General features: G+C 39.1%; 1 protein-coding gene across 2 annotated transcripts in view; it reads left to right on the top strand.

Annotated features, from left to right (window-relative positions):
- Positions 1–15,992: 15,992 nt before the first annotated feature.
- UBN2 (ubinuclein 2) overlaps positions 15,993–27,138 on the top strand; it is an 84,993-nt gene continuing 73,847 nt past the window's right edge. For both annotated transcript variants that reach the window (XM_032401479.1, XM_032401477.1), the window contains exons 1-2: positions 15,993–16,772; positions 21,815–21,907. In XM_032401479.1, the coding sequence (XP_032257370.1) occupies positions 16,293–16,772; positions 21,815–21,907 (573 nt within the window). In that variant the 5' untranslated portion in view covers positions 15,993–16,292. The remainder of the gene's footprint in view (positions 16,773–21,814; positions 21,908–27,138) is intronic.

Genomic DNA, 27,138 nt, shown 5'->3' with positions numbered 1-27,138 from the left:
AAAATGAATTTATGATTTACTACTTCCTCTACTTAGGAGTCTCTTAATTTGACTTAGATAAATGGTCATCTCTGCTTCTTCATCCTATAAAATACTTCTGAGGTTTCTAGGTATGTGATGATAGTGTTCAAACAGTATTCTGCCTATTTAGAGATGCTGTCAGAGAAGCAACCCTAGAGACCTGGTGATGTGCCTGAAACCTTAGCTCCGGGCTGCAGGACTAAGTGAAGAACGTAAGTCTCCACACACTCACTAGATGAATACAGCTGATAGGTGTGTATTGAGTGTGTAGTATATGGTCTAATTTATACTTTTTGTTGCAACAAAACCCTTCCTTGAAATAAAATCTAGATGCCATATACAACCAGAGGGGGACCACCTTGGTGGTTGGGGCAAAGGGGAGGAAAGAACCAGATGCAGCAGGGCCCCCACTCAGGCTGCCCCTCTCAGGGCGACACACTTTACAGACCATATATGGAGTGAGTACACTGCTATGTGAACCTAAACTGTGCCTAAACTATGGATACATCTTACCTAATTTTATTCATCATAGTTTTTGTATATGCATTCATGTATTCATGTGTTTATTTGGTCAATTACTTATATCCCACTGTGTTCCAGAAAAGATTTGTGATAAATTACCAAAATACATGTTACAAAATATAAATAGAAGGCATTTAAGAATAAAAGAAGCCAAGAGTAAAATTCCTACACAAAAGTACATACCAGAATTACTAAAGATGGGCCAGAAGTTCACCTTTAGGCTTCCTACCAACTAAAGCAAAGGATGAAATATAACCAGATAAAAAATTCACAGTCCAACTATATGTGAATGAACTCCCTAATGGGAAGAAAAAACTGGATTCTCAGTGATCTCTGATTGTTCATGGGGTTCTAATTAGGTTTTCTGCACTATAATGAGACATAACTACATGCTTCACAAAAATCTCAAGGGAGTCTGATTGCTTCCCTAAACATGTACGGGTCATTCCTACTATGTACAATTAAATAATTACACTTGCCCTTCTACTTTTAATTTCCTCTAGAAACATATAATAATACTCTCCTTTGCCAGTTTTTTGACTGAGGAGTAGTTATTAATATGATGGAGCTGAGACATGTTATTCAAGTTTTTAAAATTCCAAGTGGGGGCACCTGGCTGGCTCAGTTGGTAGAACATGCAACTCTTGATGTCAGGGTCATGAGGTCAAGCCCCACGTTAGGTGCAGAGCCTACTCAAAATTTAAAAAAAAGAACTCAAATTACAAGTATATGTTGGGATGAAAATGTGGGTAACAGTGACCTAAAGAATAATTGCAAGGTACTGTAGAAGCAGTGAAATGATGGGATAGTGTAGTTTATACATTTACTGAGGAGAGTCAATAAGAAATTTAGGGAAATTTGTTTTCTCTCTTGTCATGTAAGTAGCTACATAATATTCTCAATTTTGCCTCTTGGCCTACAAAACCTAAAATATTTACCATCTGGGCCTTTACAGAAAAGGTTTGTTGAGCCCTGCTCTAGAATATTGCCTTATCAGCCTCAAGTGAAACTTTCTGCAGTGGGACATTTAAAAAGACAAATTGTTGGGACATGACTGAGCTTCCACACTGTATGAGTCCACTGACATATCTAAAGCTGTCAAGTTCACAGAAGCAAAAAGTAGAACGGTGCTCACCAGGGACTGGAGAAGGGAAAAGCAGTGGTTTAATAGGTATAGTTTGAGTCCTCCAAGATGCACAAGTTCTAGAGATCTGTTTCACAACAATGTGAAGATACTTCACGCTACTTAAAAGATGATTGAGATGCTAAGTTTTATGTTATGGCGTTTTTTGATCACAATAAAAAAGTAAAGGTACGTAGAAAGCTATGCCATCCAAATACTAGTCAGAAGAAAGGTGGAGTGGCTGTCTGAAGAAGCAGACAAAGAAGACTTCAGAGCAAAGAGCCCAGGAAACCACCTGAATCGTTCACCTCGTTTTTCAAATATCAATGTTGCTCCCAATATCCCCGGCTCTTTGAACAACTGTTCTTGCCAAAGGCTAATTTATTTTCTTTGGATACTTCTATCAGCTGCTGCAAGCCAACAGAATTTAATTAACTCACCATTAGTAAACGGCTTTCCTTGCTTGTTTAACAAAAGAGCTACTCGGAAAAGTACTTTGGTCGAAGCCTCATTCTCATTTATTCTTGTGAAGCAATTCTGCTGTGATGAAATATCATTTTACATTTTCTAATTTTTTTTGACCTGTGTTTTCCTGTGAGTTGGGACTGTTGTAATGACTGCTTTGTCTGGTCGCGTGGCCTATATTGCATTCTGTCCCCACTACCACAGTGTCATTACGTAGTAAGCATAATGGGTTGCCACCTAATTTGACACAAAATAATTCACACTCCACTCTGCCTTAAAGGTTCTAATGCCACAGGATGAGGACCCATTACTGGAATTTCTCTAATTATCGAGTGTGTGGATCCTAATTATACATTAGAAGAAGGGAAAATGACCACTAGATGGGTCGTGGGCCAGTGGACCCATAGTAAGATGGCCTTTGGCCAGGACTATATTTATTACCTGGGGCCCGTACTCCAACAGTGGTGTCGTGGCACATTCTAGGACCCTGTGTCTCCTAGTCCTCGAGAGATCTGGGTATTCCTTAGTGTCCTGTCATCTGAGTAAATGGCCATAGGTCCTTTTTGGGAAAGGACCTTTTGGGAAAGGATTGAGGAAATCATGAAATATATATATATATATATATATATATATATACACTCATACAGTTCTATGGGTTTTGGCAAGTGTATACAGTCATGTAACAAGCACCAGATAGATGATTTGGTTTTGTACAATAAAATTATTTTTAATAAAAAATCCCAGGGTTTTTTTTTAATTTTTATTGTTATGTTAATCACCATACATTACATCATTAGTTTTTGATGAAAAAATCCCAGGTTTAAGTTTATGCTCACTCTCTATGGTCACAACCACTATTCAGAAACTGGGATTTGACCTGGGCAGAGGAACTAAGAAGGGCAATTAAAGGAACGTTGACGACAAAGAGAACTAAAGTTTCTGGGGCGGGGAGGGGAGGTGGACACAAGTTGCAAACAATCAAAAATCCAATCGATAAAAAAAATATGATGGACAAAGGGCATTGGATTTCTTAGCAGCAACTCTGGAAGCTACAAAACAATGCTGCCGTGCTTAAGAATTCAGAGGAAAAATTATTTCCAACTAGAAATTGTCATTCAAATACATAGTAGAACAAATATCTTTTCAAACATGTATATCTAACATAAAATTATCTCCTGAATTATGTGTTAGACCAAGAACATGGGAAAAAAGACTAAGGAAACACAAAGACATAGCATATAACAAGTGAGGACATATAGGAAGAGCAGGTGAAGGGGATCCCCAGGATAACACAGGGACATACTTCAAGACACTGTGCAACAGTCCCAGAGATCAACCAATACAAACCGGAGCAGGTCAGAGACTCCAAGAGAGACTCATTCAAGATTAAATAGAATACCTCATTTATTAACAGACTGAGAAGAGAGTTTGGAGATAAGCTCCATAGAAGACAAAGCAAATGAGACAATCATTATTAAAATGTTCAGGGAAGGAAAAGTAATCATAACGTACTTCATGGCTCAGCTGTAAAAAGCGTGTATAAGTCATAAGACTATAGGCACTGAACACTGATTCAACCAAAAATTGATCCAACAATGTTAGGAGGAGCGGGGATAGAAAGTGACCATGTATGGGGGTGTGAGGGAGAAAAAGCTGTCTTCATATTTCATTGCACAAAGATAAATGAAAAAAAAAAGTCTACAATTTAGTTCTAACAAGCAGGGGAGGCCGAGCAAACCAAAGAATTGCAGAGATGAGCCATATTTGCAGGAAGCACTTTGCCCTGTAGCAGAGAAGACATTGTTGTGAGCATTAAGGAAAAGAATAAATACAAGCCTCTGAGTCATAAGCTTAATACCTGCGAGGTGGACACATGGCCCTGGGGGCCCCAGATATGCATATTCACCAAAACAGCGGATCCAAGAAAATGCATCTTCCTCAAAGATGAGTAACTCAGACAGATGAATGGACAACACAGCTAAGGGTCTATAGAAAATTAACACAAGAGAAAAGGAAGGAAGGAAGTCAAACGGTAAACAAAAAATATCACCAGAAAATTGGTGATATGTACGTGAAAGCTGTAACTAAATACTTTACTCTGACAGAAAGGTAGAAAATAGTGGTAACTCACTGATATTTCATCTTTAAGGCATCATTAACAGTAATAAATAGTATATAAGTGTACTTTACAATTCCAATTTAAACATAAAAAAACATAAAGTATAAAAAAGAGAAAATACTGGGGTAGCTGGCTGGCTCAGCGGTTAGAGCATGCGACTCTTGATCTCAGGGTTGTGAGTTCGAGCTCTGTGTTGGGCGTGGCGATTACTTAAAAATAAAATCTTAAAAAAAAAGAGGGAGAAAATACTAAATTTCATCATTGATCATAGTGTGGAATTATAGACAATGTCAAAAAGAAATTGAGGATTAAACGTATTATAAAATGATCTTATTAGAACAAAAATACAAACCTTCCAAATTATCAGAAGTAACATACACTAAACAAAGCAAACAGATCAGTTTAAGGGGGACGTTTAAAGAGGTTTAAAGGAGAGAGCATGACATAAAATAATGTGTGAGATCTATGCTCAAACATACCTCTCATGTCGAAAATGCTAATGGGCTCCACTCACCTATTACAAGAAAAAGATTGGCAGATTAGATCACAAAGCAAAACCTAACTCTGCTGTTTACACATAAATGTTGATAATAAAAAGATGGGCAATAGCATAATTGGGCAAATGCAAATAAAAGAGAGCAGGTGTCACAACCAAACAGGGTTGAATCCAGGTCAAAATCATTAAGCAAGTCAAAGAAACACAAACACATTTTGAATGATAAAAGGTCCATTTCTCAATGAAGATATAAGAGTTACGAATATGCAATGAAAGAAATAGCATCAAAAAAACAAAAATGAGGGGCGCCTGGGTGGCTTAAGTAGGTTAAGCCTCTGATTCTTGGTTTCGGCTCAGGTCATGATCTCATGGTCCTCATCTGAGCCCCACATCTGGCTCCCCGCTCAGCAGGGAGTCGGCTTGTCTCCCTCCCCCTCTGCCCTTCCTCCTGCTCTGTGTGTCTCTCTCTCTTCAATCAATCAATCAATCAATCAATCAATCTTTAAACAAACAAACAAAAATGGTAAGAGCTACAAGGGCAGTAGTAGTAAAAGATTCCAGTTCACAGCAGTTGAAATGAAAAAATGTAAGTAAAAGCATATAGGTAACTTAAGTATCACAACTAATAAGGAATATTGTTAATATAGCTTATACCTTGAAAACAGAATGACTTCCTTTTCAGGGAACCCTAGAACCTTCAGTAATGCTGACTGTAAATTAGGCCACAAAGCAAATAACATCAGTCAGTTTTGTAAGTGCTTACAATGCTCCAGTCACCTGTCAAAACACGTCATATATATTAACTCACTTAAACCCAACAACTTAGAAGGTGTGTATATTATCATCCACATTTTACAAACTAAGGTACAGAATGCTGAAGTTGCTTGCACCAAAGTCACAGAGTTAGTTAGTAACCAGGCATCTCAAAAATAGAACCAATGCACAGGTTTTAAATCACAATGTCGTAAGTAGAAGTTACCCACAAAACTAAGAACCCTGCCACCTAAACATTAAGAAGGAAAAGAAAAAACAATTTAACCAACTGAAAAAAAAACAAAATAAAAACAAATAGCAAATAAAAACCTGGACAAAAACCCTCTCTTCATTTTGGGGTAAAAGAGAATATCCAAACTGTTTTCAAACTGGATTGGAGATAAAGCTCAGAGGACAGGTGAAGTTCTTGAATCCTTATTATTAATAAACAGAAAAAAATATTAAAACGAGTGACTTAAGCACCTTATCAAGAAGTAGGGGCGCCTGGGTGGCTCAGTCGGTTAAGCATCAGACTCTTGCTTTTGGCTCAGAACATGATCTCAGGATGGTGAGATTGAGCCCTGTGTCGGGGTCCTCACTCAGTGTGGAGTCTGCTTGTCTCTCTCCCTCTCCATGTGCCGTTCCCCCCATTGGCACGTGCTCTCTCTCTCTCTCTCTCTCAAATAAATAAATAAAATATTTTTTTAAAAAGAAGCTTCTTTTTAAAAAATATTTTAAACATAAGGACTCTCCAAGAAAAACTAGTAAACTCTGAAATCAATTTAAAACTAGAAAAATGGTGGAGTGCGTGGGTGGCTCAGTTGTTAAGCGTCTGCCTTTGGCTCAGGTCATGATCTCAGGGTCCTGGGATGGAGCCCAGCATCCGGCTCCCTGCTCTGAGGGAAGCCTGCTTCTCCCACTCCCCCTGCTTGTGTTCCCTCTCTCGCTGTGTCTCTCTCTGTCAAATAAATAAATAAAATCTTTTAAAAAAATAAAAAATAAAATTAGAAAAATGGTTACAACTAATAAGTAAGTGAAGGAATTGGTTGGTTGAAAAAAAAAATTTACCTTTATCTAATGAATCAAGGTGAGGGGTGGGGGTGGGGAAACACACATATACAAAATACTACAGCTCTTGGATAAATTCACAGAAGTGTAAGCATGAGGTTAAAGAGAGTGTATACTAGTATTCTGACAGATGTTACTGAATTGCCATCCGCTGAGGTTATTTGGACTCTGGTCTCCACTAGCAACTAGTGAAAGTGATTGTTTCCCCGTTCCCCAGAAGCGCAGTTTGGTATTATCAATTTTGTTTCATGTGTGTCATCCTGATAGGTGAAAAATAGTATCTCTGCTTAGGTTGTTAATGTTTTTTCTTTTGGATTCAGTCTTTGCTAGAAGTGGAATCAGTGTTTTGCTTGAGTCATCGGAAGAAGCTGGAAGCTTTTCTTCTATTATATATATTGCACCACTTTAAGTAATAGTAGACCTATTGTTCAATAAACGCATGGTAGAATTTCCCTATGAAACTGGCTGGTCCTAGGCTGTTTGTTTTTTGAAGTGAAGGTTAGTTCTTTGGCAACATTCTTGATTTCTTCTATGGCAATTGAGGTGTCTGGATTTTTGTCATTTCTGGAATCACTTTTGTTATACGTGATGTATTTTTTCTCTAGGAAGCCATCACCTTGATTCACAGTGATTTCACCACAAAGCATCATCCACAATTTTGTTCCGCCATCTCATGCAGTGGACATCAAGTGGACCCCTGACAGGCTCCTTACCCTTTCTTGGAGCATTGCTCTGTCTCCCATCCCCATCCCCCGCATCACAAGTTCCTGGTAGCCATACCTTTTTCACAGTTGTTTGATCTGGGGGTGAGCACCAGACCCAAACTAGACCAGTCAGAGAATCCTCTCTACAATTTTGGAATTGAGTGTAAAATTTTCTTGTCTTAGTCTGGGCCGGTCTCTCCAACAAAGAAGATGTAAGAACAACAATAAAACAACAACAAAAACTGGGGGAAGTCTAACAAGGCCGTATTTTTAATCATGCAACTTGGGGAGCCGAGAAAGCTAGTCACAGAGAGAGGGAGGCAGAATGAACAGATCTGAGAGAGAAGCAGAAATGAGACAGAGAATATTGCCAGGAATCCACACAGCTTTTCTGGTCCCTGGAACTAGCATTCTGGTTCCAGCTTCTTGGGTCCTGATTGCATTCCTTCCAGTGGGTTCTGGGAGATATTCCCGCATCTGCTTTACAAACTTCTCTGTGTATTCAACTCACCTATGCTGATTTCTTTTATGATACTTGAAAATGAAAGTTATCTTATTATTCAGTTCTGATCCCCCCTGCCCTGCTTTTAAGCTTGTTGGGACAAGGCAGCTCACTCCATCCTCCCAGGTCATTATAGTCCATTTTGAAGGCCATGGTCATGTCTTCCCTTGTTCTATTTATCCACATCTTCATCATCCTTAAGAAGTAAGTCCCTGTTCCTGCCATAAAATTTTCCTAATTATTCCAAACGTTTTTGATTTCTTCTCTCTCTGGATATCCATGTACCATTTGTGTATTTGGGGAAGACCTGAAAAACATTTGCCCAGCCATGCCAAACAACACCCAAAGCTTTTTCCAATGCAAGCATCTGACTCTTCACACAGAATCTTATAGACCTCCTGCTTCTGCAGTGTGAAATTCCCATAGCCTTGCTCCATGGTCATGACCTCATGAATGTTTTCAACTCTAAATCTACTATTAGTTTAGTATTTCATTATTTAAAGCACAATTTGCAACAAAACCAATTCTGCCCAAGGGAACCTTTCAACATAAATTCCATGAAATTTCCCTTAAAATTGGAAAACAGAAAATTATTACGCTTTATAAGCATAAAAGCTGAGTAAACATACAGAAAGTCCATCAATACAGTCACTGTATAAACAAATTGTGGTATATTCATAACTGAAATACTAAACAAGAAAAAAGAGTAACCTACTGATAATATGCAATAACATGGATAAATTTCAAAACCATGATGTTGATTGAAAGAAGCCAGACATAATATATATGAGTACATACTGCATCATTCTGCATAATGTTCAATAACAGACAAAGGTAGGGGTGCTTGGGTGGCTCAGTCGGTTAAGTGGCTGCCTTCAGCTTGGGTCATGATCCCAGGGTCCTGGGATCGAGCCCCGCATCGGGCTCCCTGCTCAGCGGGGAGTCTGCTTCTCCCTCTCCCTCTGCCTCTCCCCCTGCTCATGCTCTCTCTCTGTATCTCTGGGTCTCAAATGAATGAATAAAATCTTAAAAAAAAAAAAAAACAGACAAAGGTAATCTATGGTGGATAGAAATCAGAATGGGAGTTACTTCTGGAGGATACTGAATGGCAAGGGACATGAAGTACCTTTCTGGGGTGAAGGAAATCTTATTGCATCTTCAGTGAGTACTAGGGCAAAGGGCTATATACAAAACGTTCATCAAGTTGTATGCATTTTTCTGTATGTTAAGAATTTCTTAATTAAAAAAAAGATGCAAATGTTTAGTTACCAGAGGTGGCTTCAAATCAACACAAGCACAGCTGGACTGTCTCCAGCTGCTATAAACCTCTTCTCTTTCTTTAAAACTGGCCATACTGTGTCTCTCCTCGGATCGCTTTTTAGTTTTGTGAATATACATCCAGAGATATTTTATGTATGTATAAATAATACATTATTTCTCCCTTTTTAACACAATGTTCTTCCTCTTTTTACACAAATGGTAGTATACTAAAGATTGTTCTGCATATTGCTTTTTTCACTTAAGAGTAGATCTTAGTAGATCTTAGATCTTAGATCTTTAAAAGAATTCCATTGTATGGCTTAACTCATCATAAGTGAAATGTATGCCAAAATCAAATAAATATATCAGCTTGGCAAACAAAGAGCAAAAAGTTTGATAGCATAATATGTTGCTAAGGGTACTGGGAAATAGGAATCCTCATATGGGGAGTACCTGGGTGGCTCACTTGCTTAAACGCTGTGGCTCAGATCATGATCCTGGAGTCCCAGGATCAAGCCCCAGTCGGGCTTCCTGCTCAGTGGGGATTCTGCTTCTTCCTCTGCTCCTTCTCCCTCTCCCTCCCTCATCCACTTATGCTTGTGCTGTCTCTCTCTCAAATAAATAAATAAAATCTTAAAAAAAAAAAGAAACAAAAAGAAACCCTCATACATTGCTAGTGGAATATATACTGATACCTCCTTTGGAGGGCAATTTATCAAATCCAAAATGCACATATTCTTTGATTCAGCAGTTGAGTCAGGTTGAGCACATTGCATTTGCTGAAGAGTTGTTTCAATTTCCTTTCCTGTGAGCTAACTCTTCATGTTCATATCTTTCTCCACTTTTTCTATTAGGTTATTATTGTTGTTTCCCCTTGATCTGTAGGAGTTCTTTATAGATTAGGGAAATTCACCCTTTGTGAAATATGTTGCAAAATTGTTTCCATTTTGTCATTTGTTTTTGACTAGTGCTGTTTTTCTTTCCTGCAGCAATTTATTTTAAATAGTTGAAATTATCAGTCCTACTTGGAAAGGCTTTCCCTAGTGTGAGATTATTTTTTTCAATTTCAGCTGATTTTTTCAAAAGTGTTTAGGATTTCATTTTTTACATTTAAAGCTTTGATTCGCTAGAAATGTATCCTTTCGTAAGGTGTGAGATACAATTTTATTCTTGTGGGGATGGCTACCCAGTTGTCTTAAACTATTTACTGCATAACCCATTCTTTCCTCACTGATTTGAAATTATTGTATATTCAACAAGAGAGAGACAGGAAATGGAAAATGCACAAGTGGAAAAGTGGAAAATGATTATAGAAGAGGAAACTTTAAAAACTAACAGGTATATGAAGCGATGCTCAACTCCCTTAGTCATGAGAGGAATGCAAATTAGAATAATAATGACTGGCAAAAATTAAACTGGATTTGATGGTGGTGGTGGAGCGGAGGGCTGAAGGGATATAGGAACTCTCATGCACTCATGCAACCATTCTAGAGAGCAGTCTCTTAATGTGTATGTGTGTCCTAGGACTCAGTGGTTCTCACCTGAGCATATGTCCCCAAAACATTTTCACACAGATCCAAAAGGGCATATGAGTGTGTTCATAGTTGCACTGTGGTGGTGTGGGGGGGAAGCAGGAAGTAATTTGAGTGCTCATCACTAAGAGAATAGGCAAAATGTGCTGCTGTAGATTACTCAAAAGTTGTAAACTGGTGGGGTGTCTGGGTGGCTCAGTCGGTTGAGTGGCCGACTCTTGATTTTGGCTCAGGTCATGATCTCAAGGTCAGGAGATGGAACCCCGCGAGCTGGGCTCTGTGCTCAATAGGGAGTCTGCTTGAAATTCTCTCTCTCTCCCTCTCCCTCTGCCCTCCTCCCCTGCTCGCTCTCTCTCAAATAAATAAATCTTTTTAAAAAAGTTATAAACTGGTATATTATTACACACAGCAACATGGGTGGATCTTAAAAATACGGTGTCAAGTGAAAAAGAAACAGAATGAGATTTATAATAAATTTACTTTTTTTTTAAAGATTTTATTTATTCATTTGAGACACACAGAGAGAGAGAGAGAGAGCATGAGCAGTGGGAGGGGCAGAGGGAGAAGCAGGCTCCCCGCTGAGCCAGGAGCCAGATATGGGGCTCAATCCCAGGACCCCGGGATCATGACCTGAGCCGAAGGCAGATGCTTAACCATCTGAGCCACTCAGGCGTCCCTAAATTTACTATTAAAAATATATACATGTAAAACCACATATTTACAAAGTCACATAGAAACAAAAAGTTAAACTTTATAATTTCTGTCATTGGAGATAAGGAACGATGATAAGGTGAAATTTCAGAGAGGGGCAGGAGAGAGAGAGATTGAGATGGGTCATCAATGATGATAATGTGCCACAAACCAAGTATGATTAGTTCAACCTTCTTTGCCTGAATTGAAAACCAAACCAAACTCAAGGTTACCAACAATCTCCGTTTTGCCAAGTGCAGGAATCAGCTCCCTGTCCTCATCTTACTAGACTTGTCAACGGATAGTTGACAAGCCACTTTCTTGAAATGCTTTTCTTCTAAGATCATGTTACGCTTCTACTTAAAATTTTCCAATGGCTCGGGTTTCAATTATTATAAAATCCCAACTCCTTACACCATTCCGTGTAAGCTGACTCCTGTCTCCCTCTCAGATTTGCCTCTTCTATCTCTCTCCACCTAGTCACTTTGACCTTTCTTCTAACTCACCAAGTTTGCTCCCTTCACAGACTTGGCCCTTGCTTTTTTTTCTCTTTTATATTCTTCCTTTTTGGATCGTCCCAAAACATTCTGGTCTTGACTCAAATGTGTCTAACATAAGAAGGATTAACATGACATTGAACTGTGGTCTGTTCTACTTTTTTATGTTGATTGTCACTGCTATTGCCAATTAAGCTTTCTCCTATTGTTCAACTCCAAAAGGCAACCATCTTACCATATTCATGGAATTTGGGGACAACCCTGCTGCTCTGCCTGTAAGATGTAACACTAAAGGAGAAGCACTAAGCAGTGGGTTTGGTTTGTCCCTTTTCTCTATACGTCTCCACAGGTGCAAGATTACCACACGCTGGACTGAACATTAATCTTCAATACGAGATTTGAGAGCTGGTAAAATTATCAAATTGCTGTGCTGAAGATGTCGTAGATAGTAATTTTTCATGAAAACGGTATGAGTAGCTTGATCTCACAGGATATTTTATATTTGTTGTGTATTTTATCCAACAAAAACAAAATGCATGATCTTATAGCATTACAGTTAGATAACGTGAATATCTTAGATATCTTAGATAATCTAAGATCTTAGACAAAGATATTCTGACTTTGCATTCAAGAGGAATTGACTTCGACCTCTTTGCATCCTCCTCAAAGGCCCTTACTACTGAACAAGGAAATGCATAGGTAGACGTGCTCTACCCCTAAAAAATCCCAAAAGCAACAAAATTAAGTTTTCCTCATCTATTCAGTCTCTAACTGCTAAGGTGGCTATCCATTTCAAACTGGTAATTGCAACCAGTTAGAAGACTATGAAATCAATTTTAAAGGTCAAAGCAGCATTTTAAAAAAATGAAATAGACTACAATAGAATTTAATTGGATTGAAAGTATTAGGGCACCTCACTAATCCTTATTCAAGGCTAGAGTCCAGGAGACAGCTGATATATGAGCAGATATCTCACTGGAATTCCTGGGTTAATTTGTTGGACAGATAACATTGTACAGTCTAATTTTATTTATCACAACTACCTGTGATTTATGAAATGATGTACAGGGGAATTTTATTTGCTGATAGGAAATCCAGACTTTTCAATTGAGTTCCAATGAAGAACTTAAAGTATGTTTTTGGGGAAAGGTGCATCATCACAGATGGTGTATGTGTGCGCTATACATGTATGTGTGTGTGTGTGTGTATTATTTATTAATCAAATCAGTGTAAATTGTTCTCAAAGAAGTTGCTTATTAGAAGAAAAAGAAATAATAAAGTTAAAAATACAGGAGCTGTGTTCAGTTGTAGCTGCTAGATTTGGAAGTGCAGTGAAAATACTGGGAAAAAAAATGTTCCTCTAATAATCAGAAAACAGACTTTACATTTCATTCAAAGAAGAAAAAGATAATGCATTTCTGGCAAAGGAAAGATTAATATCTTCAAAATTAAAGGACATTTGAAAATATAGCATATAAATCCTTAAAATATGTTCTTAAGGAAAAGGGCATAAAGTTATTGGCACAATTTCTCAGTTGCTTCACAAACATTAATGAGAAAGACAATCTTTGTGTTTAGTTGTGGCAGAAGAGAAATGGTTCATACTAGGTGCTAAGAAACTGCTTCCTCCAATATGTCGCTGCATATGTTTTTGGCGGCAAAGAGGCTGATAAATTCAAAGCTATGCTTCCTGGCAATAACATAATATCAACTCAATTATCACAGAACATTGAGAAGAATCAATGATTACCATGCAGGCATAGTCCAACTTGATGAGAGTACTAATACTGCGAGTTGTGTAATACTTTTATGCCAGATATGTATAGCAAAACAATTTTATAGAGGAGTTATTGTCTGTATGGAGAAAAATATATTCACAATTAGAAAACAGCATTTAAGTCAATAAAAAACCTTTTTACAGTTTATAATGGATAAAATGTTATCCATTATATTAATGGATAATAATGTATTAAAAAACTTTATACAATTTAAAATAGAATTGCAAGTGATGAGACAACAAATATGATTGGGAAACTATAGAGATACAAAAAAATTATTGAAAACTACTAAAAGCAGAAGATAATTTAAAATATGAAATGAAAATTATATGAGTCATTTGGTTTTCAAAACCTTAAATAATTGAATTAAAGTTGATGTTCTATGAAGAGAATAAATTATTGTGGTTTAGTACCTCATTTACACAGAAAAAATGATTGCCATACATGAAATTTATCACTATGTTAGACTAAGATTAAAGAAATTATTGCTAAGAAGAAAGTGAATTCATGTTACTATTCACAATGCCTATGTATGTGAAGTAGGATTTTCAATTTGATCCATTTTAAAAATAAAGTTAAAGATCAGGCTCAATAGTAGACCAGATGTATATGCAGCATTGTCCTCATGCATTCTGGACTGGAATAAACCTATGAATAGGCAAAGACTTCCATGGTATTAAATAAAACCGTTACTAATTTGCTTCTGTACTATTTATATTAAGATTGGTTTCTACATTGTATTATAAAATACATTTACATTGTATTAAGTTTGTTGTTCTTCCTTTATTTTACACAATACATTTTGTGAAACTTGTATTTCAGACACGTATGTGTGTGTATACTGGGTTTCAGTGTAGAATCTATTTCTTGCTGTGAGTTGTGGTTCAAAAGTCGGAAAAACAATGCCTTAGGAGTTAGAAGATAACTTTGGAAGAGTAACACACCTGCAGAATGATCTGACCCACAGACCACCAGTTCGCTGTCTGAGCTAAACTGTGGATGATATTGACTATGCATTCCATATGAAGTATAGAATTTACTTTGTAGGTAAGTTGCAGCTAGGACAAATAATGGTGTAATAAAAATGTGTTTTAGGGGCACCTGGGTGGCTCAGTCAGTTAAGTGTCCACCTCTTGATTTCCACTCAGGTCATGATCTCAGGGCTGTGGAATCAAGCCCCCCCACCCCCAGTGCAGAGTCTGCTTCAGATTCTCTCTCTCCCTCCCAAATAAAATCTTAAAACAAAAACGTGTTTGAGAAGCATTAATATAGTCCCATTGCAAGACTGACAGGAAGAGACTGGGGACAGAAAGGTCACTTAAGTGCTACTAAAATAATCTAGAAATGAGACCACTAGTGCAGAATCAGAATGGGAGCAACTGCAAAGATAATGGAGATAAAACAGAGCGCCAAGGAAAAATGACAGCAATTTAGAGCTGGGAGGGACCTCTGGAGACATCCATTCCATCTCTATCTTCATACAATTAGTAAAAGTAACAGTTAAAAAATTGAGAATTTGTCTATGACCTCTTACTGACTCAATCAAATAGTCATCAATAGGTGTTAACATTGTTTATCCGGTTATTGAAATTAGCAGCAGAAGGTATGAATTCTCTTCAGGATTCAGAGAGCGGGCCCTCAAATTTGCGTTCCATTTAATGGATTAAAATGGGCAATAAACTCATCCTTTTAAATCTGAATTCCAATTAATCACAGGTGTGCCTACAAGGCATTCCCAATCAAGGTTCCACTCCATCCCGAAATGGGTCAGTTAGATTCCACTTTCATAGAGTATGTTCCCTAAAATATCACCAAATCCTCTTGAGAAGTTTTCTGTTAATTTCAACAGTTTATGGACGAGCCCAGAACTGTTCATTGACTCGTTCAATCACCCAACTGCACAACGGTATTGAGTATTTTACGACCGTGACACACACATTCCCCACCGCGGCCGGGCGAGAAAAACAGGAGTCGGTCTAGGAAAGGGAGGCCTGTGGGAGTCAGTGTTGCGCTCTGCGGAGAGAAGCCGCAGGGCGAGTCCGGCTGGAGTTAGCCATTTCCTTTCTTCCCTCTATACTTCGGGCTGCGGGGCGCTGGGCGGGCAGGCACTGCGGCTGGTCCTCGCGTCCCTCAACCCTTTCTCCGTATCCGCCTCGAATAACCTGCTTGACAGCCCCAGTTCTCTAGAGCCGAGCGCGGGAGGTATGTGCCCGGCGGGCCCCAGCGCCATGACGAGGTCAGTCCCAGGCACATCCAGACGCTCGCACCTAGCTGAGCCCCACATGCGTCGCCGGTTTCCGGGTGCAAAGGGGAAGCTCGGGAAACCCCGGACCCCTCCCTTTTAGGAAGGGCGCAGACGGCGTCGTCGTTTCCAAGGAAACCGGCCCTGCCACAACGTCACTTCCGCTGACCTGTCTGGACTCCAGACTGTTGGGAGGAAAAGAGGAAAACTGAGCCGCAGCCACGACGGTGGACGCGAGCGTCTCCTGTCTGCGCATGCGCCCGCTCAGCGGCCTGCTTCTATTTATGTGGGGGATCCAACATGGCGGCTGCGGCGACCCTGGCGATGGCGGTGGAGCCCATCAGAACATAGTGGCGGGGAAGGGGGCACGGTCCGCACTCACGGTGGCGTCGGCAGAGACGACTGAGGGTGGTGGAGGGAAGAAAAGCGACGGAAAGCAAAAGGAAGGGCGGGCAGGCAAACAACTCGGCGTAGAACCGAGCGCCGGCTCGAGCGAAGGCAGAGGGCCAGAACAGTGGGGATGGCGGAGCCACGCAGAGTAGCGTTTATTAGCCTGTCACCGGTGAGGCGGCGCGAGGCCGACTACCCGGGGGCCGAACGCGAGCCCGAATACCCTCGCGAGCCCCCCCGGCTGGAGCCGCAGCCGTACCGCGAACCGGCCCGGGTGGAGCAGCCGGCCCCGCGGGAGGCTGCCCCCCGGTCGGACGCACAGCCCCCGCCGCGGGAGAAACCGCTCCCCCAGCGCGAGGTCAGCCGCGCCGAGCCGCCCATGTCGCTGCAGCGGGAGCCCCCGCGGCCCGAGCCGCCGCCGCCGCCGCCGCCGCCGCTCTCTCAGCTGCACTTGCAGCCGCCCCCGCCGCGAGAGTCGGCTTCCCGGGCCGAGCCGCAGCAGAGGCCGCCGAGGGAGACAGTGCGCCTGGAGCTGGTGCTCAAGGATCCCACCGACGAGAGCTGCGTGGAGTTCAGTTACCCGGAGCTGCTGCTGTGCGGAGAACAACGGGTACAGAAGATTCTCCCTCACCCCCCAGCCCCGGGGAGCCTCAGGACGCGTCCGCCTCTCCCAGTGGTTCGCACCTTCCGACGCCGGCTTTGCGCGTCTCAGGTCGCCTGGGAGGGTGGGCTGGAGGGGGCAGGGGCCGAGCGGGTGGACGAGTGGTTGGTGCTGCTTTTCCCCTGCTCCCTAGGGTTGGCCAAGGCTCCCACCCGGCTTCACCAACCCCCCCCCCCCCCCCCCCCCGCCTCGTGCTCCCGCTCCAAATGCCGCTCCGAGCCGGTTTTCCTCTGCACGTTTCGAGACCTCAGAATTTACTCCTTTCTGCTCCCCACACAAAATTTGGGGTCTCTGCAAGTTACGTGGTTGGGTTTTCCTTGTGGAGCTCCAGCAGTCGTTCCAGTAGAAAGGAAGAGAAAACCTTGGGGGACACGCCCCCCATCCGAAGCAGCGAGATAGTGTAACCCCTCCATATCATCTTCCTCTTCATCACTATTTGTTATGCTTGGCGCCGAGATGTGCTTGCGAGCGTGGGGGTATTTCTCTTAATTGAAGGGTATTTGAAAGTAATCTAAAATTTTTCAGACTAAGGATTCCACTCTAGGAATGAAGAAGCGGATTAGTTACTTGGTTACTTATTTTCTTTCTCACCTTGGTATTGCTATACCTACTTAGCTTTGTTTTCTCTAGAGCTTGTTTTTACTGTAATTGAATGGGAAGGTGTCTCCTGTTCTGTTTGGCGCCTACCGTCATACGCTCTTATTTTGAGTGTATATCAAAATAAATATCGTTTGGAGAACGATGAAAAACAGCTTTGAATTTTTAGGAACTGTTGAAAATATATAGGTATGCCTTTGATGGAACTGGTGAACAACAGTAATAGGAGAGGTTTGTTGGTAATTGTAATTTTTATTGTAGGTTTTGGTGATCTTTAGAAGTAAACCAGAAGGGGAAATGATAGAGTAACAGTAATAAGAGAACAGTTTCTTCCGTTGTTTAGAGATTATGCTCGTACGTTTTGCTTTAGCACAGGTCTAATGGACTCCAGAAGTCATTTGTTTTGTTTTCATTCTCAACTATCTTTATAGTTAAAACAATGATTCTTTGGTTTAAAAATATCATATTAAATAATGTCACTGGATTTTGTTTATTTTAAGGCAATTAATCTTTTGATCATTATTTACAAATGCTGTTGTGTGGTCAAATCACTACTAAATGTTTGCAAGCAAAATGAATTGTTAAGGGTAGAGATCATTTTGGCCATTTCCACAAACATTTTGTCCTTCAGACCTACGTTAGTGCCCCTACTATTTATAAATGTGATGTTATTTTTTTTCCAAAAGCATTTTGAAAATACTAGATTGGAGCATTTTTCAAATTGTATTTGATCTAATCTAAGTGAGTTTGCAGTTTTACTCCCTAACCTACTTTATAAATTACGGATGAAAAGCATCATATTTGGGTAAAAGTACATTATGGTAGCTAACATTTACTGAATTCTTCCTATGTGCATGCTAGACACCCTAAGTAAGGTGTATGGCTTATGGAATTTAGTTCAGCAGAGCTCCTTGAGGTAGGAACCATTATCCCCACTTTACAATTGAGGAGGCTAATGCACAAAGTGCTTGTACGTAATTTTATTAGTACTTCTTTCTATACCAGTACCAATTCTTAGTAAAACAAAATTTCTTAAAATTGTATAGTTTAAATTTAGAGGATCCTGCCAAAATGAACAAAAATGAGAGTTATAGTAGAAATACAGAGATTTCGGTGGCGCCTGGGTGGCTCAGTCGTTAAGCGTCTGCCTTCGGCTCAGGTCATGATCCCGGAGTCCTGGGATCGAGCCCCGCATCGGGCTCCCTGCTCTGCGGGAAGCCTGCTTCTCCCTCTCCCACTCCCCCTGCTTGTGTTCTCTCTCTCGCTGTGTATCTCTCTCTGTCAAATAAATAAACAAAAATCTTTAAAAAAAAAAAAAAAAAAGAAAGAAATACAGAGATTTCTGTTATCCTCTTGATGCTATGATATTCATGCCATGATAAATTAATAATAGATATGTACCTTTTAATTATGACAAAAAAGTTAATTTTGACACCCTTCCTTGCTAATCTGATATCAGAACTACTAGTTTCCTGTAATAGGAGAAAGATAAATAATTCAGTTTAATTTTTCTGTTTATACTATCAACTTAGAGGTATATTGGTCAAATTTTCTTGTATATTCAGCCATATATCATTTGTTGTATTCTGAACTTAAAAAATCCATTGTTTATACAATGTACCTTTGTGACCAAGTTTTGCCAGATTTACCAATGATTACTCCCAATGAACGTATTTATTACATAAGGAATTATAGAAAACGTTTCTCTAAATGAAGTTGTCATATTTCCATGAAAGGAAATCCTAGTAGTAGAAACCAACAAAAAGCACAGTGAGACCAACAGAATTGATCTGCAGAGTGGCAATTCCCAAATTTGGTTTTTCTTCCCCTCAAGGAGAGTCTAGTTATTTTTAAGGATGTTATAATATTTTCAAAATAGTCTAAATTTTGAGTTGTTGTAATTGAGCAATTTATCATGTAACAGTTTGAGTAGAAAGGGGAGGGAAAGAGATGGTATAAAATGAAAAGAAAAAAGATTCTAAATTTTGAAGTAGCCATCTATCACTGAATAAGATTTTAGTTGATAGGTATAGTTATAAATCTGTCGCATGTGAATACCACCTATATTGGGTGCATTTAAATCATCCCCCTTCATAAATATGAAATGAGCAGTAAAACCCTGATTAACTGAGTGCACTCTTTTTTGTACACTCTTTTTTAATGAGGAAAAGCACAGTTAAATGAGCATATGTTGGCAAAATATGAAAAACAAAACCCCTTCTTGTCAGGTCGTAAGGACACAGGGTAGCTAAACCTTTAACCTTGTTATCTCTGTAGACTACTAAACCCTGAGTGAGGTGGTTCAGGATGATGACTGAGGAGCTGCAATCGTCTCTGTCCTCAAAGATTAATTTGTTCACCATTTCTGACTAAAGAGAAATAGCACAGTTTAGAAATAAGTTCTGGCAGTAATTGATATGCAAGTAATTTTTGTTTAACTCATAGTAAATCAGAGAGTCACTTAACCAGAACATCCACTTGCGAATGTGGTTAATTGAGCATTTACTATAAAAAGAAGAATAAGTGATTATAGTGTCAATGTAGTTATACTGTTAGAGAATTCTGTACTATTCCATTGCTTGTCATACTGCATATTTTCGATAACTTGTGAAAGATCTCCTGAAGATGGTGTTAATGAGTTAACATCAAAGGACAAAATTATTATCATCTTATTGCCTATCGGTAGTTGGTAATTTTGATATTTACTGATTTGCAGATTATCTTTTCACGTGAAAAACATGAAGCTCATTTAGAGCCTTGATTGTGGGTAGGGGTTTATTTCTTAATATGAGAGAAAAGTGAGTCACTTTTCTTAACTCTATTTTTATAGACTGTCAAGAGTAAGAGATTTACTCTTGAGTCCTCTATAAAGTCTATACAGAATGTTATATAATGGCATTTAAGGTGATTCTTATTAAAAAAATACATGTCCATGTGTTTATATTTCACATATAAAATGAGGCAGACCAGTAATAAGACCTTGTATTTGGACTTCACAGTGACATGAAGCAACAGTTGATAATGTCAGGGCATGGTGGTTGCTCACTGTCCTTTAGTCTTAAGTTAAGGCTATCCCCTGAACATGCCTAGTATTTATTTCATTATCGGTCTCTTCCTGCTGGTTTATTTATTCCTTTCAGGTCATATATATTTATTCCACTGGTAACGCTGACTGGGATAAAGGATTCTGTAAATACATTACTTATTTCAATAGATAATTTAAAACATTGATTCTGAAATTAATTTTTTAAGCTTTAAGAGTATCCCCTTATTCTAATGCCTTAGGTCTGTGAATTGTTTGTATTTATTCTTTTCATATTTTTCTGTCATATTTTTGGACTAATCGTATCTCAGCCTTCATATCCAGGATGAAGTGTGTCATTTCCCAAGTGTGCAGATCTTTGTCCCTTCTGCATTTTTTTCTTCAGGTTCAGCCGAATCTGTATCCAGTCTTTCAGTTGTAATATACTTTATTTTTAATTACTTGAAGATGCTACTTCAGTAAAAACATCTAACCTTCCTTTTTTAAAAGATTAACTTTCTAGTCAGTTGTCCATAATGAGATACAAGTAGCATTTTTATTCATATGCAGCTCCTTGTTTTCCCTTTTTTGTATTGAAAACCTCTATTTTTATGAAAGGTGTCTGCTAAAGTAGTAAACTTGAATAAAGGATGTGATTTATCTTTTTGTTTTGGTAAATAGATGGTAAATGTGGGATCCTAGCTGTGTGTGTGGTTTTTTAAAACCATGTATTATGATAAACTTTCATTCTCCCCTGGTAGAAGGAAGCCACAGTAATGTAATCTCTTTGCAGCTTTCACTTTTCTAGCTTTAAGAGTAGTATGTACTCCCTGAGTGAATATTCATGGACAAGAAGGAGGTGATGTAGATTGAGGTTTTGATGCTGGGCCTCAGCAGAAGGCTGTAGCAGCTACAGGTACCCTTGTGATAGCTCAGGGCAGATGATTCAGGGTTGATGCCGATTAATAACCTGGCAATCCTTTGAGAAGCATTTCCTGACCAAAGCAGTTATTTTTTGGGGAAAGATCTCAAACTAGAGTTATAAGTGGGATTTTCATTTTTACCTAATTTTCTTGGGGAATTTTTGGCCTTTTTATTTTCGACAGGGTGACCATAGATTATTTTGTAGGAGGAGACAATTTGATTTGTTGAGTTCTTAACCAACGAAAAACTTGAGAATGTGTAAGAATCCATTAAAACTGCAAGTATTTTTGCTACAAACCAACATTTCTTTCTAGTTATTTTTAATGCTTCTAACTTATTTGTTAATATTTGGAAAATTTGACTGTAATTATTAAATTTAAGGATACATTAAACTCCAGTTGAAGTAATATTAATACTTATATTTCTTTTCCTCTTTACTTTGAATCAGAGGAAGCCCATTCACACAGAAGACCCATTTAATGATGAGCATCAAGAGAGGCAAGAAGTGGAAATGTTGGCTAAGAAGTTTGAAATGAAATATGTGAGTATAATATACTCTTCATTTAGGTAATTTTACCTTACTGGCTTTCCCCCCCCCCCCTCCTGGGGACAGGTTGGGAGGGCTTATAGTATCCATTGCCCACCTTATTTTGTTCTCATAAATTGAATCCAGATAAATGGTTAGACAGAGATTCTGATAGGTTTGTGGTGGCTGTAACAGTAGCCATCATTTATTGTACTCCTTCTAGAGTCCAGGCAGGTTGCTTAACATATATTATCTCCCATCCTTCTAGTAAAACTACATAGTAAGTAATAGTGACCACATTTTACAAATGAAGAAACTGAGGCTCTGAGCTCAAGGTCACACAGTGGCAAGAACCAGGCTGCATAGCCAGGTCTGTCTAGCCCTAATCCTTTGCCTTTTCCACTGCCATTGAGAAGGCTACTTTAATTCCTCTGGTGCAGTAGTTCTCAAGCCTTCCTGCCTCTTTCGAGTTTAAGAGAATGAATGTGTGTATTTCTAGCACACACATTTCTGGGATCAGAATCAATCAGCAGCAGCATGGAATTTCTTTGAAAGTATCTTGTTTACCTTAAACATTCATGTACGTTTTACATCCTGTGCCATATGTAGATTGGTATTTGTTTTAATATAAAAGTGAATTCTAATTACCTGATTGTGCAGTTGCTTAACACTTTTCTCACATTTTCTAGTGTAATTGAGTTTGTAGGAAAGCTCCCTCCCTCCCCATCTTTATCCTATGGCTTTACTCCATGGCACTTTGCTGAAACATAACTCATGAAAAGCAAGACCCCTTCTGGTTCCTCTCTGAGCATTAAAAAGTATCTCACAGAGATAGGAAGTCAGCTTACATAGCCCTGTCATTCCTGTTATCCTCCAGATGCAACTGGGATCTTGATTGACAGTGGTTGGCTCCTTGTGCTAATGAATCTGTTTGGGGTGGGGGAAATGTATGAGAATACTTTGGAATGTAGGTCAGGTTGTAGGCCATACTTTGCCACCTACAGATTGTCCTTTGGTGAAGTTATTTAACCTTTTTGGGCCCCAGTTTTCTTTTTTTGAAGATTTTTCAAGGCTCCTTCTGGCTTTATATTCTGTGATTATATAATACTTTTAGGGATGGACTGGTGGGTGTTTTGATGGAAAGAGTAGCAGAAGTTGTTACTTAAACTGTAGTGTTTAATTACAATATAATGTTCTCAAATTATAAATCATAACATACTATGGCTTTTTTTTTTTTATATTTTTATTTTTAAGTAATCTCTACATCCAGTGTGGCGTTTAAACTCATGATCCCAAGACCAAGAGTCACATGCTCTACTGACTGAGCCAGCCAGGCGCCCCTATGGCTTTTTTATACAAGTTAATACGTTGGTGAAATTTAATGTTTTAACCAGGCAATATATTTACATGGTTCAGAACTGAAAAATTATAGAGTGAAAAATCTTTCATTCTGTTGTTTACACACATAATCTCACTTCCTAGAGGCATGTAATGCTTTTGGGGGTCCTTCTAGAGATGTTTATGTATAACTCTGTATACACATGTATTAACCCCACCCCCACATCTCTTTTTACACATTGCAGAAGATGCAGTTCTGCTCTTTGCTTCTTTCCAGTTACTCTGACTTGGGAGATTTTTTCCTATCAGTACAAAGAGAGCTTTCTTCTCTCTCTCTCCTTCTCTCTCTCTCTTTTTAGGGCTGCATGGTATTCCATTGTGTGGACATACCACAATTTATTTAACCAGTCCCCAGATGATCTAAGTTGTTTCCAAAAATTTGCTTTTGTAAATAGTGCTACAGTAAATTACTTAGTAGCATGGCATTTCACACATTTGTGAGTTTATCTGTTGGACAGATTCCTAGAAGTGGAATTTTTAGGTCAAAAGATTTATGTGTTTATTTAGTTTATTTAGTTTGGGTATATATTACCAAATTACCAGGTCCTTAGTTACCAGTTTCCATTCCCTCCAGCACTACATTAGAGTGCTTATTTTTCCATAGGTTTTAGAACTAAGGATTAGAATTGTACTTTGCAAATGGAAAAATTCCTAGCATATGATCCTATAAGTAATGTGATTCAGTATGTGATGTACTGCCTCAGAGTTAGCATTAAATCATCTTGGGGAGCCCTTGGATCGTACTTGGCATGGAAAAACCAATGTTCTGAAGAAGTTGGTTGATGTGTAAACTTGAGTTCCACCAAATAACTGGGATATCTCCAGGCACTGTCATTGTGCAGGGATAAAATGTTGCTCTTGTTATAATTCAAATTAATGGGCTGTAATTCTCTAGATTTTTCTTTTGGCTGCTCTCTTATTTCCATTCTAAGTAGAGATTTAAAATGTCCTACCTCTTGAAGCCTTTATTTGCCATGAGTATTATAGGTATTAAATATGTATATTATAACATTATTTGGACCCTTGTAAGAAAAACGTCCAGCTAAAAATGACCTGGAAGAAGACGCTTCATCCAGCTCTATGCTCTGGGCTGTCACAAAAGATGACTCCTAAACAACTAAGGTTTTTTTGGTATTCAGTGGTAGCAAATTCAAATGTCTATATATGTCTATTTAGACTTATGCATATATTATATGTTTATTTGTATTTTAAGTAAATAAAGTTTTAAATATTGTATGTAAAATCTTGCAAAATGTTAACACACCAAGGTTACATTTCCCTTAAAATTTTTTTTTGGCAGTGATAAAAAGAGGGCTTAATTCTTAGAGGCTTATAAAACATAAAACTAGCCACCTTTTCCTCTTACTTTTGTTTCCTTCATATTATAATTTAGATGTTCTTGTCATTATTTCTGAAAATCACTTAAGGTTACTTCTAGCTCTTTGTTTCTTGGAACAAGAGGTGCAGTTTTTTGTTAAGTTTTGTATGTAAAAAAAGTATTTGAGCATTTACATTGGACATACAAAGGGGCATGATAGTTATTCTCTCCTGGAGCTTTCAGTACAATTGGGAGGACTAGACATACATATGACACACAAATGTAGTACCAAACAGTGTCTATGGAATTGAAAGACTCTGGGGATTTGAAAGTGAGTAGAAGGGCCAGTTCCATTCTTGAAATTGGAAGGAATTTTGGAGACTTTGGTGCACAGTCATTGAATGGATTCTTCCAGTCTCTTGTGGAACCACATTTCTCTGTAATCCCTGGAATAGCTTTTCTAGCCTTTGTGGGATATCCAGTGGATAAGAGGCAGCAACAATGTATTGTAGTGGAAGGAGCACAGGATTATGAGTTAACACAGCTGGATTCTGATCCTGTTTTTGCCATATTAACTAGCTGGGTGACCTTAGTACAGGCTCTTGGCTTTTTTATGCTTTGCTATCTGTGAGGGGAAAACAAGATCTGCTTAGCCAACTTTATATTTATAGCACAGGGGTTTTGTCAACGTCAGATGAAAAAATAGATTTTTAATGTTGGAAATATTTAAAGTGCTATCTAAATAAGAAATACTGTTTATTTAAACATAACACTCTTGTAGAGAACTGCTCTGTCTTATTCTGTACGTGTCATAAATTCTTTGTAACATAAACATGTATGGGATTTTTTAACCTCTATTAACTGACTACCCCACAGATTTTGATCTTTTAGTTTAGTTCAGGCATTCTGTTCCAAACGGCCTTTATCTTTAGTCTTTCAGTCACTGTTTACAGGTTCTTCTTCATTATTAGGGTCTTCTTAAAGACCACAATAAATTATTTGGAGTCCTTTAAGAAACTCATTGGGCCAAAACTGAATGAGGAGAAGACACTTTGTCCAGTGCTCTCACAAAAGATCACTCTTAAACAATCACTGAAGATCTTTATTGACTATGCTTTACTGTCTAATAGATCCTTTAGTGTTCTGTAGTTCAGGAGTAGCAAAGTCAGATGTCCCCCAGATGCCCACTGAACCACCAGTGAAGCAGGCCAGGTGGACAGTAAAGTGGGGGATTATCTGAACTAGGGGACAGCTGCTACTCAGCGCCAGCCCTTGTCACTTTGCAGGGACCTGGGCTTCGGGTTGCCAGATCTTTACATTTCTCAAAAGAAGGCTGAAGTCTGGATTTTCCTCTTTCTTTTCTTACTTTTAAACATTGGCTTAAAACACCTGCTGGACGAAACAAAACATCTCTGGGCCACATCCAGCTCTCAAGCCCTAGTTGGAGACCTTGGTATACTTGCTTCACTATTTTTTTTTCTAATGTATTTAACTCATCAGTCCATCTACACTTACATTCTGCCCCTTCTGTTCTGTGAGCAGAGTGGTTGGTACAAGTGGGAGGGCATGCCATTTCCATCGTGGAGGAGAATGCGTTTGCGGGAAGTTTCAGAGAACTGAGCAAGTTAAACTGCATTGGGGGTTTCCAGATATGGGGACAAATAAGACGCACTGAGGGGTGGCTGGGTCCATAAGTGATGTTAGTAACGAATTGAGTGGTTTGTTGGAAGGCTGGGAGGCAAGTTTCTGGGCTTCTTGTGTTGAGTATGTGTAGCTGTTGCTCGTGCTGGAGAGGAGTTGTGTGTGTGACGTGGAACAGGCTGCCGCTTGTGGGAGAAGGAAGGAGAACCGTGGGGCTTAGGACGTGCCCTTTTTCTTGCAGCAGTTGCTTGGGGAAGAAGGATTGAGGCAGTCTTGGTAGTTGAAATGCAGTAATAGAAATTACAGGGAGTATAAAATTATTAAAAATAGCACCCTGTATCGAACAGTTTGTTTTTTCCCCTCTATCCTGTCCTGTTTTTACTGCCTGTGTCTTGTCTCCTCTTATGTGACTCTTTAGGTAATGTGACGGCGCATGTTCAGCATCAGTTGCTACACATTTTCTTGGGAAAAGAGCAGTACAACTCTTCGGTACTTAATTTTGCCTAAAGTATACTAAATTGGTTATTGTACATAAATCTTGTTATAGAGCTAAGTCCAACTTTGGACACTTCTCTACAGGCTCCAAGTTTTTCTTGTTGGTCACTATGGGAAGGAAGCAGGATACAGTTTAGAGACTTGTGTTCTTTTCCTCATTGTCAGTTTTAAGGCTCTAAATGTTTAGGCTAAATATCCTACTTTCCTGAATATCCTCAATTTCCAGCTCAGTTTTTAGATGGTTTCTAGACTGTGTATCCTTTTTCTGAGGCTGGATGTACCATAGATCAGCAAATACTGTTCGTACTTGTTCTCTAAGCCTTCTAGGGCATAGAATAACCTGTGGTGGATGGAAGATTTCTTTTAGTGATTTTTCTCACTCTGTTACCCCAGC

The sequence above is a fragment of the Phoca vitulina genome, unplaced genomic scaffold (genome assembly GCF_004348235.1).
Source record: "Phoca vitulina isolate PV1807 unplaced genomic scaffold, GSC_HSeal_1.0 scaffold4, whole genome shotgun sequence".
NCBI lineage: Eukaryota > Metazoa > Chordata > Mammalia > Carnivora > Phocidae > Phoca > Phoca vitulina.
This window is presented reverse-complemented; position numbering and strand designations above follow the sequence as displayed.